This window comes from Haliotis cracherodii, unplaced genomic scaffold (genome assembly GCF_022045235.1).
Source record: "Haliotis cracherodii isolate W230 unplaced genomic scaffold, xgHalCrac1.p SCAF_18, whole genome shotgun sequence".
In the NCBI taxonomy this organism is placed as follows: Eukaryota; Metazoa; Mollusca; class Gastropoda; order Lepetellida; family Haliotidae; genus Haliotis; species Haliotis cracherodii.
The window spans coordinates 268711-294809 of record NW_027266273.1 but is presented as its reverse complement, the minus strand read 5'-3'; the positions used below and the strand labels follow the sequence as shown (position 1 = coordinate 294809).

The window sequence follows — 26099 nt, the reverse complement described above, 5'->3', positions numbered from 1 at the left end:
GAATGATGTTAAGATCAAATTAAGTTACTTCAGAGATGACAAAAATTAGGCTGGGACTGGTAATTATTAGAGCTGCCACTAAACTGGCAGTTTCAAAAGCCAGCGGGAACACCAAGTATTAAACAGTATTTCAGTTACTGGGTATATATCAAGGCATGTCAGCTTAATGTGGGAGGAAAGCTGAAAGTGACGCTGATGTAAGATGTGAACTACTTTTGTGAAAGCCAGGGGCTATTGTGAACAACATTCAGCTTTTAAGTAAGATGAGGAGATATCATGGTTCAGCCATATATGATATTTGTAACATTACATGTTTTACTAGGTTGTTTGTGTGTCATTATTGTACGATGTTTACACATGGTGATCGTTACAGACTATTTTTGTAGATTGCACAAATGAAATAAGGGGCCTCATTAATTAGATTTACATGATGCATGTACATGATGTATATTCTTAAAACCCAAAACTAGAGAAATGGTTGTGTTATTTTATATACCTGAAGGGATGACATCAGTATGGAGTTATCTCTACTGGCTAGCCAAAACCTTGGAAACTAAGTACCTCTTCAGACAAAACCACAAAGTTGGAATGTCATGGCAAGCAGTCATACCGTTTACTTCCTCGTTTGTATGATGTCCTTTACTTGTACTAATACCTGTGCTGCTTCCACACATCAGGATGCCAAAAGACGAGTGCCTCTCTGCCATGGATCAAACTTTGTCCTGTCATGAATTAATTTTTGCCTGGCAACAGTGATGGTAACCTGGACCAGCCACCCAGGAGATGTCTCTGAGAGAAAGGAATTGCCAGGATCATGATGATCACCATCTGCATCTGCCTGACAATGGTAATGTACACCCTCTGGAACTCTGCATGTGTTGGAACGTGGTGTCTCCCAAACTGAGAAAAACTCAAACAGTTCACATAAACAGAGGAGTATATTGTAAAAACTTGAACAAAACTAGCTGAGGAAACCCTTTCACTTCCTCCAAGCTGGGCAGTAAATGGCTGGTAACAGATGTCAACATCATGTGCATGTTTTTTGAAGACACATAGGGTCATACAGTTTCAAAGCCAATCCTGTCCCACTACTATGAACACAAGGGAGGTGTCATCTCCCCCTTTCACTGAAGCAGTCATCTGACCCCATTGAGCACACATCTTGCTGGACTTGTACAAGAAAAGAGTGTGTGTTTCAGTCAGCAAAATTCCAGCTAAAGCACTCCAGCCTGTAAATATTCTAGTCTTGACCAGACAATCCGGTCACTGGGCAGCATCACACACGAGTCCAGCATGATGATATGCAATCAATCAAGTCACTGAGTCTATCTGCCTGATCCACTTAGTCACCTCTTACAGGAAGCTTAGGTTAATTCAGGGTTAGAGCTGGGCTGTGTTTCTGACACATCATTGTAATAATTAATGCATCAAAAATTGAAATTGTGGGCTCAAGGGCACATTACATATGTGTGATGTCTAACTTGTTTTACACAATCACTTTCCATTTAAAACTTATTCCAATTCTTAAGAAACTTTTGGATCGCAAATACGTTTGATTTGTAATCTGATTTTTCTGACTAATAGTTTTTCTATGACCAATGAAATGCTCTCATACAGTTTTGTGTCATTCTGAGAATGTTCAGTAACAAATGTATTATTGTTCATGACACAACGATATTATATCAGTTTTCCCGTTTACCAGTAATAACCAGTAAAATTAGGCTTGGACCAGTAATTCATGTGACTCGGCAAATAAAGTACCTTATGAGTCTTTGTTGCTGAACAAAACATTCACGATAATCAATACAGTATATTTTTCGAACAAAGTCAGCTTGTCTACTATAATCAGGGTTCCTGCTGTCTATTTTGGGCCTGCCAGTACCACAAACTTTTCCAACACGTCACAGTACGCTATGAGGTAATTTGAAGTATTTTGTTGCCAGTCACACCAGCGAAACAATGCCCTGTGATGTCAGGAGTCATCAAGTATACATAAGCTCCTCTCAGTGATCTATTCTCTCCTGCTGAGTGAGTTGATGTGTATGGTTTTACGCCGCTTTTTAGCAATATTCCAGCAATATCACGGCAGGGGACACCAGAAATCAGCGATGCTGAGAGTTTTGAATATTTGTTTACTAAATGAAACATGCGACAGCGCATTTTTTACAGCAAGCGCTAGTTTATGAAATCACTTGTATTTTCAATAGAGTTTTTATTAATTCAAGTGGCTAAAATCATTATACCGGTAAATGGAAACAAAATATAATAAAATTAGATTCATTAATTTTCCTTTTTATGCACAGGAATGTGGTTTATTAGGTACCGGTATATTATATTGGTGCTGAACACATCCAAATGTCGCCAGTGTTAATGTAGGTACCCCAAACTCCATCCTTATTCCTTTATGAGCGAGTATGGTTTTACGCCGCTTTTAGCAATATTCCAGCAATATCACAGCGGGGGACACCAGAAATGTAACCCTTTATGATCATTTAGGATTAGGTACCTGCTTAGAAACTATGAAATTACTCGAACTTCATCATTCGCCATTGGATCCCCTTTTGCGATCAATCAACCCTTGCATTATGATCATTAGAGTTAGGTTCCCATTTAGTGGCTATCATGGATTTTATAGTGGCCCCTAATATTCTTCTTACAAAAACGATGAGAAAGCAGGATGAAGAATGGTTTAGTGTTGAATATTTTGGCTACTGGAAACATTCACACAAGCCACTTTCACCCATTACATTTATTCAGGAATGATTCAAAAGCGGACACGCCCTTGTGGCGTCACTTGCCATGCTTATGCCTCCCTTGTTCCCTACTATGGTCAACATACTTGTGTTCCCTACCACACTTTTCTCTCACAGAAATCACACCATGGATTATTAAATACCATGTCTTTCATGCATACCCGCGAGTTCGACTTCTGACGCCGTTTTCGGTTCATGTCAAATCAGCTCATTCCTCACCACTCAGTATCTTGTAGATTACGGAATGTTTCAAATGTGCCAAATGTCATCGGGATCCCTTGGAAGGTTCCATAGACTAAAGTCACGAGACACCAAGCCTACCTGTAACCTTCGTCAGTGTCCATCACCTATTCGACCCTTTTTCATTCAGTTCCGCAACATTCCCGGCATGAATAGGTAAATTTGCCGTTAGTTTCAGTGTAGACATAGATCAGTCAGTTAGCTGTCGGGCTAACAATCCGAAAGTCTCGAGTTTGTGTCCGACGGATTCTCATAAAAAAAAACGGTTGCTTGTCTTTGAGACACATGACCTACAGCAGAGAAAAGTTGTGGTACTGTATTCGAAAGGTTCAGCGATGCACACAAGTAGCCTCAAGTTCTAAAAATGCTGTTAAAGCATATACATGATACAGCATTTTAATGTAGTCTTGTATGTTTACAGCTGTCACATTTTACCTCATGCCCCCAAAGTCGTCAAAAGGCCCACAATTTTCATGGACATCTTATTAAAATCCAAGGTTTATCACTGTTAATTGGTACTTCTTCTGACCAGAATCTCCACTAGGGTCAAGTAAAACAGCCTGTCAGTGCTGAGAAAAGTGACACAACAAAGAAAAAAAAGGTAGATTTATTCACTGGTACAGAAGCATTGTAAAAAAAGCCACATGGAAAATTTTTGAAAACTAAATATTTTTTACAATTGTATACTTACCAGTTTACTGCTGTTTTGGGGCAGAAAGACGAAGCTGTGAGAGGTCCAGCTAAAGAAGAAGTTCCAACCAGTTGTGTGGCAGCACTCTCACACAGCTGCCACATGACCCAGAAGTATTGACGTCACATTACTGCTTTAAAGACTTTGTCGGGAAAGTAGCACTGTGATGAGAGGGGTACTTTGACGAAGTAATGCAGGATAAGAATACAAATGTAAAAGATATTTAGATTTTACTAAGTTTTTAAACTTATCCATCATTACTCCTTAATGCACCTTTATCGGAACAGGCCTAACTTCTGATCTGATCCTCAAGAGACCCTCGTCAAAATGTCCAAGGAACCATCACCTTGCAATGACCACAACCATGTGACCATTCTTGCCAGATAGAAACAAGAGTGTCGGAGATGCAGGTTGTTAGGTAACAGTACAGTAATAGAAGAAAGTGTGAGCTAAGATCTAAAACTGACGTACCAAGCTCATGCCATTAGCATGTAAACCCTATAGTCTGGTGTGACAAGCACCAGAGAGGTCAAAAGGTCAGCTCAGGCCCCGTTATGAAATCCTATCACAGACCAAGATGACACTGTGTATCCTGCACTCAAACTGGACAAGGGTGATGTCAAATGCATGTAGAGCGTTGACCCTTGCCACAGTAGCCAGACCCAAGAGGAAAACTGAATAACTGGCTAGCATTAGGTCAGTTGACCTATTTCAGTCAGATGTTTACAGTCAGAGAGTTCTTAATACTTGACATTGAAATCACCCAGCTCAGTATCCTAGCATCCCCTATTTAGCCAGCGATGAGGTTCAAGCTACATACTCATACAATCCCCTGTGAACTGTGTGGTAGACAGACAAGTGGTATTCGAGATCTGAGAAGAATGTGTGACTATGATATTTGAGACGCCTTGTCCTGAGCTGTCAACGATGATCCCGAGAGGTGGGTACCTGGTAGCCTATGATGAATTATCAAATGGCTAAACGATCTTGAATAGTGATGATCTTTTAGTTCTGGTAGAGATAATGTCTTTCAGAAGCCATGTAATCCAAGTTTAAGCGTACTATCGCCCTCTTCATGGACTCACCATGAGGTCAGGCTGAGGTTTAGGAAAAAGGTGGACCTCCGTTTGTATGGAAGTCAAAAGTGTGTCTTGAATCTTGATAGTTGTTGGCTTAGACATTAGGTGGAGATCCTCATCCCTGGTGTGTGTCCTGTCCTCCACCTCAAAAAGCATGGATGGGCAAAGCATCATTCCTAAGCCGAGGAATCTTGAACACCGATGATAATATCGCCAAATCTTTGTCCAATGGTGAGACCATATACTTCAGCATCGTTCAGGTGGAATGGAAGTGGGCTTGGACGAAATTAGTGTCCACTTTATCCATGTCTGGGTAGGGTGATGGAGTAATGGCAGCCTAACATGACTGACTCATGAGCAGACCAGTACTTGGTTCAGCCCCTTAACGCCAGACAGGGTGACAAGTACCGATGACATGGCCGGGGATCAACCCCCAGATGTGCTACCACTGGACCACGAAATAGGGTCTCCTTAATCCAGTCAGGGAGTTGGTTAAGGCTTAGAGTGTACTTAGATCCGTCGTACCGAGGGGAATCTATATGATCTGCACACATTATTAGGGGCGCTACCTGTATATTTTATCAGGTGTCGAATGCACAGGGGACATCGTGGGCACCATACACGGAAGCGCCAGGAGGTGCTGAGGTGCTGTTGTCCCTAGTGCCACCGACGCCCGCTGTAAGGACAGCTGAAGGGCCGAGGAAAGGTCCGAAACCCTGGAAGCGTGTAGGAGCTCAAGTGTGCTGGTGCCGGCACTGTAAAGCATTGACATGAGGGTGGTCGTCGATGCCATGGGAGGGGCAAGCGCTGGAGTGGAGATGGGAGTGTGAGACTGTGTAGTCATCGTCATCTGAGTCATCAGCAAAGTCTAGAGAACCATGGGTGAAGTGGAGGGTTGCTGTATCTCAGCCACAGTAGCCTGCATATCGAAGATAGCAAGGGTAGAGGACGTCTCTGCCGAGCCAAGCATCTTAGGGTTTTTGAGCGCCCACTGCAAACACCCTCGTATAATTGGAGAAGGCTTGAGGAGCGAGGGGACGGCAGAAACAGCACGGAGATGTTTTCGAGCAGGGGTCCATGCAGTCCAAACACAATGGTTGAGGATCCCTGCTAGACTTGTTACCGTGGCAAGTAATACAACAAGGAATAAATCTATAAGTCGTATTCATAAAGCGAGCAACAGAACAATGAAAACGGGCAGGCAATTTGTAACTCCAAAATTCATTGGTTAAATGAGAAAATTACGCAAAAGAAAGTGCAAACAAACACTTTAACGCCCGCAAACAGTTTAGGCAATATACATGAAACAATTACCAAGCTATAAAACAGTAATTCAAGACCATGACCATGTGGAGAATTCAAAAAGGCAGATTGGAACAATTACCGTGCCTGAGAGCCACAAACAAACGGGAATGTAAGACAAATTACGTAGATAAGACCAAAAAGGCACTAGCAAGAGAAAACGATGCATTAATAAGAGGCAAAGAATGTTGGAAAACTGCACAAAACACTGTCTGTCTGTGTTGAGTGACAATGCAGTAATGTTCTCTTATGTGACGTCCCCACTTCTGGGTCACATGGCAGCTGTGTGAGGGTCCTGCCAGACAACTGGTTGGAACAACTTCTGCAGCTGGACCTCTCACAGCTTTGTCTTTCTGTCAAAACAGCAGTAAATGCATAGAGTAATGAAAAATAAGTTTAAGATTTGAATTTTTATCCACAATCTCATATATGTTTGAAATTAAATTGGCATGACATCTATGATTAACCATGCTAACTGAATAATGTTTTTCTTATCACAGTTGTAACCTTTAGCTGTTTATATAGACAGCTAATAGATATCAGATAATTCTAACAAGCAATATATATATATATATATATATATATGTTGACCAACACAGATAATCTGAGAAACATCCTCAACTATCCAGTGTTTACAATCTCCATTTTATTCTGATAAATACCCTGACCCATTTGCCACAATACCTTTGTCACACATCCAGTCACATGTTACAGTGCTTCAAACAGACATCCTATCAAACTACACTGTTCCTTCACGATTGAAACAAGCAGCAGTATTACCAGTACTTGACTTCTGTGTGCCGTATCATAAACAACAGGACTTCCCTGACTGTTATATTTATAGTACTCAGGAAACTATCTCTTCCAGCTGACAACAATCAGGTTTCATATAGCCCAAATAGATCTCGCAATGCTTCAGTGAATTGTGACAACCCTAGTATTTATGTACATGTACAACAAATAATGACTTTTAAGATTGAAAGTATGGCATTTATGATATATGTATCCATGTTCTGTTAAACAGCTTCAAGGCGTCAATAGCGGTAATCTGACTGTGGTTGCTGTAAATAACATTGAGTTCTGCAATCTACCAATTACTTCACACACAATTTTGCCAAATTTTAATTTAAACTCATTAATCCACATATACAATGAACACTTTTTATAACCAGACAGTGTAATTACATGATTAATTTGTGTACATCAGTACGAATTTGTTGACATGGTATTTCCGGTGTTACATGCTCAAGGGAATGTCTTTGAGTTTTGGGTAAAAAAAACATCAAAACTCATTATGGCGTGTATGATGTGCACCCCCTTCTACACATGTGTGTTTTTTGGGGAAAAGTGTGCACTATACACAAGAAAATATGGTATATCAAATTATCCAGAACATTTATATACAATAGCACATAGAGGGAGATTCTAGATTAGAAGCGACAAGATGAAACAACACTCTACACATCGAAGTAAGCAGTTTGTAACAAGGTTTACTCAAATGCTGGCATTTCTAGGCCACTTCCATGAAGAATTATGACTGGTATCACAATTGATATTATTGCATGAGGGGACTGAAAAGAGCAGAACTTGGTCCTTGTAATCGCTTTTTACGGCAGGCCAAAAGAACCATGAACAACGTGACACAGCATGTACAGGTATTGAAAGTACTTCAAGAAAATGCCAGGCACAGTCTGAGAACTATACTGACAATACATTCTGGAATGTCTACTGAGATGCAACAAGAGTTTGAGATTCAAAACCTCTTTCAATAAAATTTGAGTAGGGGCTTAACTGTGTTGGGGGTAGCAGTAGCTCAACTCATGGCGGGGGGAAGCAGTGGCTCAACTATGTTGGGGGGTAGCAGTGGCTCAACTATGTTGGGGGGTAGCAGTGGCTCAACTATGTTGGGGGTAGCAGGGGCTCAACTCATGGTGGGGGTAGCAGTAGCTCAACTCATGGTGGGGGTAGCAGTGGCTCAACTCATGGTGGGGGGAAGCAGTGGCTCAGATTTGTTGGGGGTAGCAGGGGCTCAACTCATGGTTGGGGTAGCAGTGGCTCAACTATGTTTGGGTAGCAGGGGCTCAACTCATGGTGGTGGTAGCAGAGGCTCAACTCATGGTGGGGGTAGCAGTGGGTCAACTATGTTGGGGGTAGCAGTGGGTCAACTATGTTGGGGGTAGCAGTGGGTCAACTATGGGGAAGCAGTGGCTCAACTATGTTGGGGGTAGCAGGGGCTCAACTCATGGTGGGGGTAGCAGTAGCTCAACTCATGGTGGGGGTAGCAGTGGCTCAACTCATGGTGGGGGGAAGCAGTGGCTCAGATTTGTTGGGGGTAGCAGGGGCTCAACTCATGGTTGGGGTAGCAGTGGCTCAACTATGTTTGGGTAGCAGGGGCTCAACTCATGGTGGTGGTAGCAGAGGCTCAACTCATGGTGGGGGTAGCAGTGGGTCAACTATGTTGGGGGTAGCAGTGGCTCAACTATGTTTGGGTAGCAGGGGCTCAACTCATGGTGGTGGTAGCAGAGGCTCAACTCATGGTGGGGGTAGCAGTGGGTCAACTATGTTGGGGGTAGCAGTGGGTCAACTATGTTGGGGGTAGCAGTGGGTCAACTATGGGGAAGCAGTGGCTCAACTATGTTGGGGGTAGCAGGGGCTCAACTCATGGTGGGGGTAGCAGTAGCTCAACTCATGGTGGGGGTAGCAGTGGCTCAACTCATGGTGGGGGGAAGCAGTGGCTCAGATTTGTTGGGGGTAGCAGGGGCTCAACTCATGGTTGGGGTAGCAGTGGCTCAACTATGTTTGGGTAGCAGGGGCTCAACTCATGGTGGTGGTAGCAGAGGCTCAACTCATGGTGGGGGTAGCAGTGGGTCAACTATGTTGGGGGTAGCAGTGGGTCAACTATGTTGGGGGTAGCAGTGGGTCAACTATGTTGGGGGTAGCAGTGGGTCAACTATGTTGGGGGTAGCAGTGTTTCAACTCATGGTGGAGGCAGTGGAGGAAACATTAATTCCCAAACACTTTGTCTTTGTTAGCTTTATAATATGCCAATCTGAATACTTTTTCGATCTGTGAGCGGTGCTCTTTCATTTTGCTGGAAAGGAAGCTGGTAAGCTGCAGATTGGCATCAGTGGAAGCCGATGGGAATTTGAAGCAGCCAACATCATAGCTGTCAACAACACGATCTTCGACCTTGGTAATGATGCGAAGACAACCTGTGAGCTTGGCATCCTTGATGTCCAGGCTGTACAGTTGGAGACACAGCGACACATCCTTCACATCCAGCAGGGGAACACACACAGGAGGAGGGTTCCTCACTGGAAACAGACAATCACTTCGGTATCAGTAACCATGGTAACAGCTTCTTCTTATTCATAATGTGTCCAACTACAACAGGGTCTGTGGTAAAGAACCTCTGTGTGAAATCATTTTCGTGACCTCTAAAGTCAATGTTGTTTATCGATGCAGTCTGCAACATTCCTGCCATATCACACCTAACCAGTGACCGAAAGCATATCCAATAAACCATGCTATACAGTCACAATGACAATGAATAAATCAGGTCATCAAGAATGACCTCCTATCCATCTTAGTTGACTCTAATGACAAGCATAGGATATTGTGGAAAAATTCTTAACCAGAATCCCAATGGAGCTGTGAGAATATCACAATTCTTAGCTCTCCTTTGCAACACACTGACTCACATTCATTCACGGTAGATAATCTTACATCACAACAGACTGTCTCACTCAATCCACCAATCTCCATGACAACAGACTGACTTTCAATCATTTCTGAAACCGAACGCAAAACTGTCATCAGACAGGACTCACCAGAGACTGTCTTGTTGAAGTAGACTTTCTTGTCCACGGAGAAGCTGATGGCAACAGTGGACTGCTGGGGTTCGAATGTCAGGTTTGCACACACTGGGGAGCAAAACGGTTTCTTTATTACAACACCTATTCGTATTACAAAGTCTTGCTTGTCCATAATGAATTACATTTTCAAATATTTCATTGAGACCTGCAAATAATCGTGCAAGCAGCAACTCTCTTTTCTTATTAATCACTAATTATTAATTGGTATTTTATGGTGAACTTCACTACAAAGAGACATCTACATTATTTACTAGTGTAGTGTGGACTTTACCCTCAAAGAAATACAGTTGTGTAGAGGAATGTGTGTATAATTTATTAATCAATTCATATAAATTTCCCTCAATAGTTTCCATTAATTATAAACAAGTGCACACTATACACTAGACAAAGGTCTGAGCCTGGCAGGGTTAAAAAAGGATTCAAGTTTCAACCACACATGCAGGTATTAACCAGTGATCCTGATTAAGCCAAGTTTCAAACATATACTTAGCGGGTGAGTGAAAATGGTTTTAAGCCACTTTTAGAACTAGTCAAGCAATATCACGGCAGGGAACCCCAGAAATGGGCTTCACACATTGAGCCCATGTGGGGAATCGAACCCAGGTCTTCGGTATTCACTTGTGTTGTGAAGGCCAATGGTTTACTCACCTGTGTTGTGAAGGCTGATGGTGTACTCACCTGTGTTGTGAAGGCTGATGGTGTACTCACCTGTGTTGTGAAGGCTAATGGTGTACTCATCTGTGTTGTGAAGGCTGATGGTGTACTCATCTGTGTTGTGAAGGCCAATGGTGTACTCACCTGTGTTGTGAAGGCCAATGGTGTACTCATCTGTGTTGTGAAGGCCAATGGTGTACTAACCTGTGTTGTGAAGGCTGATGGTGTACTCATCTGTGTTGTGAAGGCTGATGGTGTACTCACCTGTGTTGTGAAGGGTGATGGTGTACTCACCTGTGTTGTGAAGGCTGATGGTGTACTCACCTGTGTTGTGAAGGCTGATGGTGTACTCACCTGTGTTGTGAAGGCTGATGGTGTACTCACCTGTGTTGTGAAGGCCAATGGTGTACTCACCTGTGTTGTGAAGGCTGATGGTGTACTCACCTGTGTTGTGAAGGCTGATGGAGTACTCACCTGTGTTGTGAAGGCTGATGGTGTACTCACCTGTGTTGTGAAGGCTGATGGTGTACTCACCTGTGTTGTGAAGGCTGATGGTGTACTCACCTGTGTTGTGAAGGCTGATGGTGTACTCACCTGTGTTGTGAAGGCTGACAGTGTACTCACCTGTGTTGTGAAGGCCAATGGTGTACTCACCTGTGTTGTGAAGGCTGATGGTGTCTATCTCCATGTGAACACAACACCCACAGTCATAGTAAAGGCAGCTACAACCAGTTCCCAGGGAGCCAGGGTACTTCTTTACCAGTCTCCTAGTCTCTGACTCTGACACAATATAAAGTAAAAATATATTCATCAAAACACAAGTAACTAATTCTGAAAACAAAAACTAATTATATTTGTGATGAGAAACATCTGAACATGCAGAATTAGACAGTATCAACATCAAAATTAAAATCTTAACATAACAAAAACTCTTTGGCTTAAAAACTAAGTGTCTTTGTCAATAATCTCCGAATGAGAATATGGTGTGAATGTACCCAAAAAGATAAATCAAACAGAAACAGTTCAATAAGCATGATAAGAAACCTATTTCCTTTTGTTTGTGATGGCCACTCTCATGAAGGGATACAAAGGGCTAATGTATTGTGAAGCTGACAGTACAGAATTCACACTCTGACCAGCTTAGGGGGTGGTATAAATTAGATTGTCTTAGTCAACAAGGGTAGAAGGGACACATATTCATCTAGTATATTCTTACCATCAAACCTGTTCTGGTGGCCATCTTGGATATTCCTTGTCCCTAACATGGCCAGGGCATTGTTTCCTCCCGGTGGAATCTTAAAACAGCCAAGATCAAATGACTCAACAATAACTGTTGCCAACTGGGCCAAGACACGAACACACCCACTGAAGGTACGCTGCTGGATGTCGAGATTGTAGAACTTAATACAGATGCTGGCATACTTCTTGAGGTACGGCACAGCAACACAGATAGGAGGAGGGTTCCTCGCTGAAACAAGATGGGTGTGAGGAGTGAGTGAGTGTGACTTGACATTACCAGGTTGCACCCTGGTCCCATAACTTTATCAAAGTTGAAACACAGATGCTTATAACTAGTATAAATAAGATCCATGCAATTTCAGATCTCTGGTGACTGTCATGAATTACAAATAACACAGTAATTAGTGATTTACTATGGTAAGTAACGCTGAGAGGTATTGAATGTGTTCAAACACTGTTGTTGTGTGGAAAGTAAGGGTTAGTCAGACACAAATATTGTAAATTTTACAATGGAATATTTATAATACTGATCCTATCTCACACTATGCATTTCTTCCTTTCCTTCAATCCAATGTGGAAATGTTTAAACAAAGTTTCCAGCTTCTAAAAATCAATTCACCCTAACACATCCCAGCATCACCATGGTTACCCTGCAAACAAATTCGTCACACACTATAATTCTGTGCATAGCGACCTACACAAAACAATCAAGTGATTGCCTCTGCCACATCCTTCTCTTTCACAGACCTAACAGGCTAGAGGAGCTGTGATGCAGGGATGATCGGGAGGGCATATTGTGTGTGGGATGGGACAAGTATCATAAATATACAATTTTATGTAAATTTTTTATTTTTGTTATCTTATCCTATCTCATGGTTTGATGGTGGGGTGCAGATACCCAAGCCTAGAGTAGACTACAACTGTGAGACATATGCGAATAAGCTCATGCAAAATAGTGAAATAAACAATCTATAACAATGCCTTGACAAAAAACTTGTGAGCGAGAAAAATACACCAACATAGGTGATATGATCCCAATATATTAGTGGGATATAGCAGCATGAATTCAGTAGATCATGCCTTGCATGAATGACCACTTAGCTGTAAAGAATAATCGATACAGCGTACAACTTACAATCAATCAGGAAGGGGTCTCCAGCCAATCGAATCGACAAGACAGGACACAGCACTATCTCCCATGGTCAATAGAGTGTGCCTGTGCAGTATCGCATTTTATTTCGCCAAAGCTATCCAAACCACTCAGGGAATTGTAGCATGCTAAGATGAGAAGAGGAACGATTGACAATATCCACAAAAAGATCCTTGAATCAAAACCAGGCCGCACATGCATGAAAAAGGGTACTCAGTCTGAGAACCGTTTTTTTTTCTTTTTATCAGTAAAATTAGTCTTGGACCGGTAATTCATGTGACTGTCCCTGTGGAGCTACAGGTAGTATCTTATAAATCTTTCTTGTTGAACAAAAGATCATCAGAAGGTTGTTCCCATAAGAATGAACTATCTGCAAGTTGGACCAACTTAGCGAACCAACTCTGAATGGTGTGATGAACTGGAGTCATTGAGTGGGCGTCGTCTCAGACTTGCTCATGTTGCCCTCGAGATGGTGCACAAGGATGACTGCCTAAATGCAGTCATCTATCTAGGACTAGAGCACGATCCCTTGGATGTGCAGGAACTTTGTGGTGGGCTTGGTAAGAGTGCCATGGGACCGTAGAAATTCCAAATAGGAGCACCTTCCATTGGTAGTGGTGGAGGAAAGAAATGGAGGTGCTCCCTGTGGAGGGGAACATTATTAATGTTAGCCCATGGACTGCCTGCCATGGCTTGTCTACAGTAGCTGATAATGAATTATGAACCTAGATTTATGTTAGTTCCACATTGACAAGGCAATATAAAGATAGATGGTCATTTATGGAGTTAATATCGGTTCTTGCGGTTTGTTATTCTATTGAAAATGTTTCGTTATAAATTGTAAATTTCTCATTTCTCAATCGAGACTGTTCCAAGTCTTTCACGCGATTCTTCTTTATTCAGTACCATACTATACAGGCCACAGGCCCTTTGTACAAATATGTATGACATACTGATAAAATATGTATTCTTTCTTCTTTACTGTGATACACATATTTAGCGATATTAAAATGAGCTTTGAGTTAGTAGATAAAAGAATATTAAATCAAATGGACATTTGGGTGTAGATAATATTTTGAAGGAATATAAAGATGGCATACGTGAGTATATACAGGGCACACCAGCAGGAAATGAAACTCGTCTTCTATTTGGCCAAGTTTGCAAAATCTTTCTTCACGAGGGAAGTTAAGTTCTCCTCCAGTTTCTATTTCCAGCCAGTGTGCACTGCTTCTAAACCTTGACATACAAGACCGGAGTTTACTCACGGTTACACAATACAAATATTCTTCACATCTGCTAAGAGCAATAATAAAACTTGTATAATATCAGGATGTAACTGTACTCCACATAACTGCTCCTATTCAGTTGTGTGTACAATTTCATTTATGAATAATTGAAATAAGAAGGGGCTTAAAACGCTACCTTGTCTAACACCTAAATTACATTGAATTGGGTTGACAACAGGTTGTTACTTCTGACACATGACTTGACATTACCATAAATTGACTTTAACATTTTGAACATCTTCGTGCTGACATCGTGCTTTCCAAAAACTTTCCACAAATAAGAACGATGAACAGAGTCAAACGCCTTTGAGAAGTCTATAAAGGCTACATATAACTTACGACCAGACATACCTAAATATCTTTGAATAATAGCATTTAAAATAAATAGATTGTCAATTGTCGAGTGTCCTCATCTAAAGCAAGATTGACATTCTGACATTTTGTCATACATATCTGCCCACAAAACTACCGGTAATCTATTATTTAATATACTTGTGAACACTTTAGACAAAACATTCAATAAACGAATAGCTCTATAGTTATCTTTGATTAATCTTGAGCCTTTTTTGTGTAATGGGATAATAACACCTGTATCCCAATCTTTGGAAAAACACCACTATCAAAGATACAATTGAAGATTATCTCAACATGAGGGACAATGTTAGGTAGTGCAAATTTCAGGTATTCTGGGAGAATTTGTCCATACCAGGTGATTTAGAGGTTTTGAGAGAATTTATACTGTCGATAATTTCATCTTTAGTGAATGGTCCATCCAAGATGTCATGGGAGACTTCCTTGCTTTATTAGATGTTCGGCTTCGTCGTTTAAGAAATCACTATCTTCTTCAATTGTAGATTGGTTAAATAAATATTCAAAGTATTCCATCCATTCATTTGAATCTATGGGATTATAGTTACATTTCGCATTCTGCAGGTCCTTGATATTCTTCCAGAATGTCTTTGAATCAGTAGTTTGCTCCAGTGTGGTACGTTTACTGTTCATGTAATCCCTTTGTTTTTTTCTACAAATAGTCTTATATTCATTCCCAATTTGATGGTAATTCAGCAAATCTTCACTGTCTTTAGTTTTTTCTAAATTTGATAAGTGCACGACAGTGTTCGTGTTTCATTAACAGACAGTCATCATCATGCCACGGGTTTCTTGTTTTACAAATATGTTGATGATTGTTATTATTATTCCAAGGTTTTTTTAACATACATGCTGCTGAAAGAATTGCCTCCGTAAAGGTTGATACATCCTTGTCTATATCAGTAAGAGCTTCCTAAACTCGCTTTTTCCAGATTCGTTGCAATTTCGGCCAATTCCATATTATGTATGAACTGTTCCTGTTTGTTATCCACCCAGGTGTATCGAACACGACAGTCTGTTAATTGCGTTTCCGCGAAGCATTTTACCACAGGGTTGTCATAGTTACAGGTAGATGTAGTGAGTCACATCAAGGCACAACCTCAAAATCACATATATGATAAAAGAAGTCAGATGAGCATACAACATAATCTATGGTACTACAACCATTAGGGCTGACATAAGTGTACTCTCCTATTTGATTATTCGCACCTAGTCTACCATTCACTATGTGAATGTCTAACACTTAACACAACTCAAGTAGGCTTGTTCCATAAATGTTGACTACTTTATCGCAGGAATATCTTGGTTGGCAGAACCTTGGAAAATAATCTGAGTAACACCCATTATTATCAAGGAATGGGAAAATGTCATCTTCTAAATCAGCTACTTTTTCGCAATTGGCAATCATACAATTTATCTTCATTCTTCCTGTTTGAACCTTGCAAACGTTGTTGCCCCTCGCCATTACCCTGTGCGGAAACCTTCAGGAACACATCAGTGTGGAGTGAGGGAGAAGATGAGTGTGTTATAGATCCACCAGAGTCTCGTCATGCAGAGGGTGTCCAGCTTTGACACTAATTGTTGGAGCCCAGGTGTACCATTAAGTCTTGGATGTTGCTTGGTGCTGTCAAGGAAACTGCTGATATCTGGTCAGTATTTGCACCAACACCATGCCCCTTTCAGCTGAAGCATCTATGTTCCAGATGCTAACTTGTAGCCCTGACATCATGCATACAGGCATCAATCATGACTTACCAGAAACGGTATTGTTGTAGTACACAACCCCATCCACGCTGACTGTCAGGGACACTCCATACTGGTCAGGTAGATAGGTCAGGTTGGTGCAGACTAGAGAGGAAAACACAGTTTCACATGTAATTCAGTCTTCATTCCAAATAAATAATCATACTGTGTCCCCATGATGCTTGTATGTATCAATACATATGTAACATATAAACACTGTCCTATTTTAAAGAAATATGATGCCATATCCCACCCCTTTATCTAATTTTATTTAACAAATTTTCTTCCACTTGGTAAACATTTAATTTCTGAACATGCTGAAGTTGGTGGAAATGTCAGACCCCTCTTAAATATTGACCTTCAAATATGTCAATCTACCAACTTCTCCTTCCTCTACCCACTAGTGTTAAACTTAGCACCCTACCCACTGGTGTGACAATGTCAATGACCACCCACAACATGCACAAGTTGGTTTGAGTGAGAGTGAATTTGGTTTTACGCCACTTTTAGCAATATTCCAGCAATATCACGGCGGGGGACACATTGTACCCATGTCGGTAATCGAACCCGGGTCTTCGGCATGACGAGCGAACGCTTTAACCACTAGGCTACCAGACCACCTCTGCACAAGTTGGGAGTCAGTTTGTGATTGCTAACTGAAATGGGTATTGCTAACTGAAATGGGTTGTGCCCAGCTCTGTACTTCAACTCACCTGTGTCATTGAGTCCAATCTGACTAACTTTAAGGTGTGCACAGCATCCACAGTTGTAGCCAAGACATCCACACCCAGTCCCATTTGCCTTTCTGGAGTCCAACACGTCATGTGAATCTACCATCAGATCACAGTATATACATGCTATTGTTCTATAAATAATGTATGACAGCAAGAACAACACACAATACATCAAAACTTGAAACTGCTCATTCCACCATCGAGGGAAAGGACTTAAGACTCTGCAAACACAATTTCAGTCAAACTAACGACATCATGAGCATCTTGAGACATTGTATTACTGTATATATGATACATACTACAGTGGAATCCAATTGAAGAATTGTCCAATTGAAAAAGGTCTGGTTTACGGCAAGATCTGGATTACAGAATGTCAGTCATATCATGCTCGGCCAAACTGATCCTTTGAAAAGCATCTAGGACATTCACACTCTTGCAAAAGTCACTCTCATTTTCACACTCGTCTATTCAAGACACAAGTGGTTTTAATAGCAGCTTACTATACCGTTCTTTGAACTCTCTAATGACGAGTGGCTGCAATACAGAGGTTCAATTAGGAGGCAAAAATTCAATTTTCATGTTGCATAATACGATGTTTGGATGAGATTTGTGTGTTCAAATCATTCAGCCAATCAGAACAAAACCTGGGAATTCATCCAAGTCTTACAATTTTCCTTCCACGTAACTGAGAGTGTCAAGGGTTTTATACAAGTGTAAGTTTGATACAACTTTTCTCTCCTGGTAGCTCAGCTATTGTGATTGATAATGACAAGCTGTGTTTACAGTTTTTTATTGACATGCGCATGATACTGAGTCAATCATATAAAGCTGAGTTTCTCATAAACAGGTGAGTAAATTCTAATTAACTAAGCAGACAAGAAAGAGACAAAGTAGACACAATTCACAATCTTTAATACTGTAAAGGCGACGTTTCAGTATAGATCTTTATTCCATTGTCAAGCAAGTTTACAGTAATAAAGAAGATGTTATCCATAAATTGTGTCCACTTTGTCATCCGTGAAACTTCTAAGTAATGCCTATCAAACAATTCAGACCGCAGAGTGTTATGATCAATAGGATTAGATTGATTACATTAGCATTGTTGTTTTAGCTGGCAATGACTGAGCTTACTTCAAAGTGAGAGAACATCCTGTCTGATCTGGTCCAGTCTGATTTAGACAGCTTAATTCTTTTCAATCATAAATTGGTATTGTTTTGTATCAACACATGACCTTGGAAACAATAGGCATGATAAGTGTATTGTCCTAAAAGTGCCATAATGCTGCAGAAAGACTTTGCCCTAGCAAAGTTCCATTATGGATGGACAATTGGGATTGCCAACTATGTTAAATAAAGGTGACTATCTGAATGCAGAAACTATTAAACTTCACTATTCAGCGTTTCCATATGGCTTCATTTTGTGAATACTCAAGGGTCAAGTGACCTACAACCATGACCATGAAGTATAGAAGTTCTCTGAAACTGCAACAGAGGGCCACTTGCACAAAGCGATCTTAGCACTAAGACTATCGTAAGCCTATGTTAGAGTATTGGAGTTACAATCTTCTAAGTGCTAAGATAGCTTGTGCAAGTGGGCCCAGGAAGTCTTTTCAGCTTAAAAGGGGACTGATCTAACGCAATTCCCCGGACTGGCTGTTGCCTTTGTTATTGTTTTTTTCCCTGTGAGTATCCGGATGATACGCAACACAACTGAGTGTGACCAGAGACTGGGCTACCATCTGCAAGGACAGCTAAATAAACTTGGAGGCTGGAGGCAATATTTGTTTTACGCATTTTTGCATAAACACTGATTGGTTAACCGTGATCTATAAAGATTTCGACAAAGGGCGCATGTTAATTAATTTCTTCAGCCTAAACAAACAGACAAAAAGAACGGTGGAGCTCATCGGATGTCGTCATTTGGAAATACCCAAGATGGTTATAAATTAATACTAAAAAAAAGTATCCATGCAGTGAAAGCATTTTAAGATTTCGGATTGCATCGATAATACTATTACTACTCCCTTGTTGTCATCCACGTTTTCTCGTATAACCCTACACTTGTGTATTTGTCGTAATTCTCTTGATGCTCAGTTAATGAATTTATTACAGGTACAATTAGTGGTAGCACCACTTAGATTACCTGACAAAGGTTCTCATTTGGCATTTATTGTGTCTGGGGTAATTATTCAATCTAAATCCAGGTTTGAAGTGAGGTGAAATGTGTGTTATGTAATATGCACGAGGCAGAGCAGCAAGAGGTGAATGATCATTTGATTTACTTTTTTTGTAAATCAAAGGATCGTTCCTAGTCATCAAAGGATTAACAGAAAATATGTTGATTGATTAATAACTGTTATCTTGCACAGTGGATATGTCAAAAGTGAGTGTTTACATGTGTAGGTTTACTAAAACAAAGGGAATACACTATATCATGGCATACGTGAAGTGCCGATGTAAAAACAAATGACTTTATTCAAAGGGTTAACTGATAATACGTTGATTGATTGGTCATTTTTATCTATCACTCAATGGGTTTTTTAGGAACCATTGACTTTATGAAAATAGTTGTCATGTGGGCTTTCTCAGCCGACCCTTGAGACTTGAAACCTGTGTGAAACACTTGAAACAATCTAAGTGATCAGTTGAGTAACGAACACGGGTTATGATATCACGAAACAATATATATCTTTTAAAATATTTGACATCGAATTATGGTATTTGCATTTTGTTTTTCTTCATTTGCTGTAGCATTGAACCGATTCGTCCTTGTTTCTCTACGTCTTGGTTGGGAAATTCTTCAATGCACGATAGACGTTGTTTTCACAGGTCTTTTCCTTTGTAAGCGTGTATATATTACCGTCAATTTGTAAAATGCGATTCTCTCAGGCAATTTATAAAATGTGTAAATATTTCAGTCATTTTGACTAAAAATCTATCCAGATTGATTAAGACGATCAAAAGGGCCTACAAACATCACAACAGATTATTGTGTAGGATTAGAAGCCAAACAACATAGAAATGTACTTTTCAACGTTACATTTTCAATCTCTTTGTGATGACATTAAACATCAAAATGTTTGGAATTCGTTATCATAATTATACAGATGGAAATGTTTTTCAGTCCCTTTGTAAAATAACTGAATATTTAGGAGTTTAATAAATTTTAAAATGTTACACATTTTGACAGTATAAAAAATACACACTATAAAAAAAGCAATGCTCAGGTGAAATATTTACTTTGTGTTGCAAGTCAAAATAGTGTAAACGAAAATCGCAAAATTACCAAGCAAGTGACTTATCAAAACTTCGTCACCATTACCGATGCTACCCACAAAGATACCTACATGTCCTTATTATCTCGAAAACTGTATTTCATTTTGTTGATCAACGTGACCATACGCCCTTATTACTACCCATAAAAGTGACTATTGCGCTTACAAATGGTGCAGCAGAGGTCGCAAACTAGTCTAGATTTCTGCTATACATCCGGGTACTCACTGGGAAAAAACAAAGGCAACAACCAGTCCCGGGGAATTGCGTTAGATCAGTGCCCCTTTAATCAACATGATCAACAGCTAATATAAATACGATCATTCACCATATTCACTGACAAGAAACATTTATCCTGTTTATGTTGGCAACATATTTTCTAAGCCAAGATGATCAATAGTTCACAGTTGAAGCTTAGGGAGACTTTGTAATTCTTTAGCCAATTAACACATCGAACCATGACCATAAACAGCCTTTTCAATATGGCTGATGCAATGGCCATAATGAAAATCAGATTGGAACCTCTTGAAGAAAGTGGGGTGTTATTAGTGGTGGGAACAAGCATGTGAAGTTTCAGCTTCATTGGTTTGGTCTTTTCTTAGAAGAAGATGCACAATAGATGACGGCCACGGCACCTCTGTCTTTTAGGCACCTCTGTCTTTTAGACAGCTGAGCGAAAAAAAGGTGACACAGCTAACCTTAGCTCAACACTAACCCTAATGATCGGCAAGGGGTGTTTGATCTGAACAAGGATCCAAGGCAACGGATATATATAAGGGTAATCTACTCTAACACTAAGAAAGGATTAAAAGGATGCACTGATGCAAGATTAGTTGAGAGAGAATCACAGCCAATTGGCGTTATATACTGTAAACAGCTTTATTTCTGCGCCGTTAAAATATTGCGAATACCACATCAAAGACAATACTGCGACGAGATATTTTTGCGAGTTGCCGTGTTGAGATGACACCTCGATTACCAAACAATAGACAGCTTCTCTCTGAAGCTAGTTAATCTGAGTTGGCCGGAAAGTTGACCAGTGTCATGAAACCGATTCACGCAAGATGGCTTGTTTCCTGTGTTGACAAAATTGCAAAGGACACTGACGCAATCAAGCGAGGTTGGAAGAAGGCAGGATTACTGTGAGGCAACAGTGACACTAATTGGTCTATTTACACTGTCAATTGTGATGTATTGTGTGACCATTCTGCATTCATTTGTGTTTTTAACTTATTGAGTAACGGGTGGTTCTGGTTGATGATTTCAACATTTGATGACGTGTTGCAATGAATAAAGTATGTATGTATTATTTATACTTATTTTTGCGTTTTTTAATTTTTGCGATTGAGTCTCGTTCGCAAAACTCTCAATAATAAAACAGTCGCAAAAAATTCCCTGTTTACAGTAGCTGTGCTTGGTCAACTCTGGTCACATTATACCAAGCTATGACTTCAGTATGAATCACTTCAGACTATATCATGTAGGATGATACACTATATAATCACGGAACTAAATTATAATGGATAGTAATGGCAAACGCTTACTAACCTATTGAATTTTTCATACCCAAAGTTTTACAAAACATCAATTAGAATTGATTGATGCTGATTTTCTTTACCAAGTTTGGTAAACAAAGTACCTGTCATAAGCGACTCAACATACTCAACGGCGGGCAACTCTAGTTGATCGCAATATCTCTATTTTGAGGTGTGATACGGGTGAATATTATGTGGTTTACATCACTTCCTGTCTTCGATTATGCATAATCAGTATGCATACAACATAGGTTGGGTCAAGGGACATCAATACTTTATCGTTACTATAGTCCTACTACTCAGCCTTATATAGCAGCAAAAGATGCAGACAGCAGATAATTTCACCATGTTCACTGTTACGTGTTTCAATCTTGTAAAATGCAGACTGATTCACATCTACTTATTTCAAATCTGCTACAGGTATAGTTAACTTGCACCTAACAAATACGAGCCTATTTCTCATAATAATATTATGTTGCACCTCGAATCAAGCACTTCACCATGTTAACATCAGCTTTTGTTACTCTGTGTTCGGACTGTTGCTAGTGAGCACGTTCCTCGTCGCGAACAGAAATCAAAATACTCTCCTTTGCTGTTGAGTAAATGGGGGTATATCTTGATCAATTAGTGCAATTAGTAATTTATAATTAATCAACAATGTCCAGTTGTTTAATCCACTTTGACATCAAAAGTAGATTGTGGAAATCTAGGGAGCCATGTCCTACTCCTAGTCCTATCTAGAACAACCGAAATACGGACAATATTAATGTACATTAACTTACCTTTGGTTACAAATAGTCTTGATATCTCTGTTCCTCCACTGCCACCATTTCCTGCATGTGTCAACCCGCAACAAACAGCTAAGACGAACACGAACGTTAGATTTACCTTCCTGGAAGCCATCATGTTGTTGATGTTGTTTGAGGTCATGTGATGAAATAAAGAGAAGACAACTCCGTATTATTTTCATACCGTGAGTAGGTTTGCAGTAGCATTCGGCGGGAAATTCGAAACATATTGCGTGATAGAAATCGTGGAATTATGTATTTTCTCATATAATGTCCGTTTTTACCCTTATTGAAAGGCCTATGATGTCATTAGCTTTACCGGGACACACCTGAACATAAATATATATAACATAATTACAGTGTAACATATTATATCAATGTTTACATCCTTAGGTATGTACAATAACCCTAAAATATATATTCTAATTACACACCTCATCGTACAGACATACATTCATACATGTGCAGCTAGGTGCAGAACTTTAATTTACAGGTAAATAGCTCCAGTCTATCAATAAATGTACTCATTATGCTCAGTTACACAATTAGTTATGTAATATCAACATGAAAATGCTAGTTAAGATTATCTATTATAAACATACTTACATACTTAAAGTATTTAAGCAAATTAAGCCTAACTACATTTACCTGAATACGATGACTGATATGATATATATTTATCACACCTAACAATATAAGTATTATTAAAAGAGGTTAAGAAAGAAACCATACATATGCACCTTAACAAACTCTTCAAAGCACTAAATAAGAACACATAAAGATACAATTCAAACAAACTAACCTGTGACAATTGACTCAATTATATCAGCGATGAACCGACAACTTGTCTCCATACATATTCAACTACAAGTGTGAATTTAAACTGACCAGTCCCATAATGCACCCTGTCACTGAAAGTAAGGGGCTCGGGCTAAACAATAGAAACCAGAGAAACAATAGAGAAGGCAAGCGGATGGGTGACTGTGCTATTGTATTAGTAAAGCAGGTTAGGCTAAAACTTAGGTATTAAAATAAGAGGTGACCCTAAAATACACTTGATGACATATACATAATTACATACTACTACACATACAGCGAGATTCTACAGTATACGCTGCTTTCTTAGACAATGAAAAGGCTTTCGACAGAATATGGCAGGACGGCCTTTTTATATAAATTACACCAAATGGATATCAGAGGAAATACATGGAAGTTATTACTGTAATACACCATAGCTATACAAATAGCCATGCTTTTGTTACTTATCATGGTAAACAGTCAGATATATACCATGTAAGTCAAGGTGTCGGCCAAGGAAGGGTTCTCTCTGCTTGGTTCTTTTTAGTCTTTATTAATGACCTTATAACAGCCCTTAGACAAGCAAATAGTGGTATTTGTGTATTTGGTCTAGATATTCCAACTCTTGTTAGCACCTCACCACGAGGGCTACAAAAGGCACTTGATACAGTACATTCATATGCCTCAAAGTGGCGACTCACGTATAACCCTTCAAAAAGTAATGTTGTTGTCTTCTCTAAGACAAAACAAAAGGGCCGGCGCGCGCCGTGTTACATATTAACTGCAAACTTGGTGGTATAAATATAGCAACCTCTGACTCTGTCATGTATGGGGGCACACCACTAACACATAACCTGTCACGTAAATCAAGTACTGAAAAAATGTTGTCAAAAAGCAAGACAAAGTATTCATTCGTTAAAATCTGTGGTACTCAACAGTTCTGAGCTACATCCAGCTACCAGTGTAAAAATCTGGTTACGAATGATATTAAAAACAAGTTTTTACGGCTGCGAACTGCTCTTTGATATTAAGGGTCAAAACATTAATGCCATTGAAAATACTCAACGCGATTTCGCACAAACTGTACAAGGACTTGATAAAATATCTCCATCAGAATCCACTATTGCTAATCTTGGGCTTTGGACAATGATCGGCTATATGGACAAGTGTAAACTTCAGCTGCTTGGCCGCTTATGTAACTTAACCTGTAATAATTTTGCTAAACATCTTTTTTGTGTGTGCATATATTGCAAATCCAACTAATCCTAAATCTGTATGTGGAGATTTATTATCAGTTCTTAACAAGTATAACCTACGAAACAACCTTTGTACATATGTAAGCTGTGGTGTATTTCCTACAAAGAGAAACCGGAAGCAACCGGTTAATAAAACCATTTATGAATATGAAGAAAATATGTGGCGCAGAAAAATGTCTGTCAATACAGGTCTTTCACGCTTCATGCTAATACACACAAAGCTTACTCACCATATATTATGGCAACTAGCATATCTGTACCAAGAACAGAGGTCAATTCAAAATTTTGTGTTAGAGTTTCATCACGAAACAAAACTTCCAGGGACTGTTTATTGTGTAACAAGCATGCCTTTGATTGTGATAATCACATCATATCACATTGTGAAGCTCTACTGCAGGAAAGAAATGAACTGTTTTCAACTTTTATTGATCTGCTTGATGTTGAAACCTATGTCCAGCTGGAATTACAAGATGAAGAAGATAATCTATGTTGTCATTTTTCTTTGGTGCTGATACTCACTTCTCGCAATGTATTGATATACATGTAGTTACATGGGAATCTGTTATACTGATATTTTCTGCTTATGTACTTACACTAAAGCCTTACCTTGATTATGTCATCTGATCTAACCTTTTGTACTGTGTGAATGGCAAGACACTTGTGCTACTGTCTTGTATTGTATATATGTACATGTAATATGAGTTTGTGTGAATACGTTTGATTAATTAAGTATAATCTTCGGAACATTTGATTAATTAAGTATAATCTTCGGATTAACTTAGAATCTCTCTCTCTCTCTCTCTCTCTCTCTCTCTCTCTCTGTCTCTCTGTCTCTCTCTCTCTCTCTCTCTCTCTCTCTCTCTCTCTCTCTCTCTCTCTCCTGGAAGCCATAATGTTGTTGATGTTGTTTGAGGTCATGTGTTCTAATAAAGAGCAGACAACTCCGTATTATTTTCATACCTGGAGTAGGTTTGCAGTAGCATTCGGCGGGAAATTCGAAACATATTGCGTATTGGAAATCGTGGAATTAAGTATTTTCTCATTTGTAAGGTCATGCTAAAATATAAATATTTGAATATCCTTTAACTATTTTGCATCCAATAAATTACATAACTGGTATCTAGATCTAATACTGTGCACAATAATATTAAACGACGAGTGGGAATTGTTTATCTTACGATAAAACCCTGCAACCATGAATCCACAGCATGTACATATTTTCTTAGATCTATCGGGAATCGTGTAATATTCATGTATTTTCATAAAAAATGATTTATAGCATGGCATTTCATCATTATTGTTTTTTGTTTGGTTATGAACAAAAATTATGATGA

General features: G+C 39.6%; 1 protein-coding gene across 1 annotated transcript; it reads right to left on the bottom strand.

The window, feature by feature from the left end:
* Positions 1-3584: 3584 nt before the first annotated feature.
* On the bottom strand, positions 3585-22853 carry LOC139465637 (uncharacterized). The gene is made up of 7 exons (XM_071247344.1): positions 22706-22853; positions 17095-17211; positions 16394-16486; positions 11811-12062; positions 11249-11374; positions 9896-9988; positions 3585-9379 (listed from the first exon to the last, which is right to left on the bottom strand). The coding sequence occupies exons 1-7, from the start codon at positions 22851-22853 to the stop codon at positions 9069-9071; spliced, it is 1140 nt and encodes a 379-aa protein (XP_071103445.1). The 3' UTR covers positions 3585-9068.
* Positions 22854-26099: the final 3246 nt, after the last annotated feature.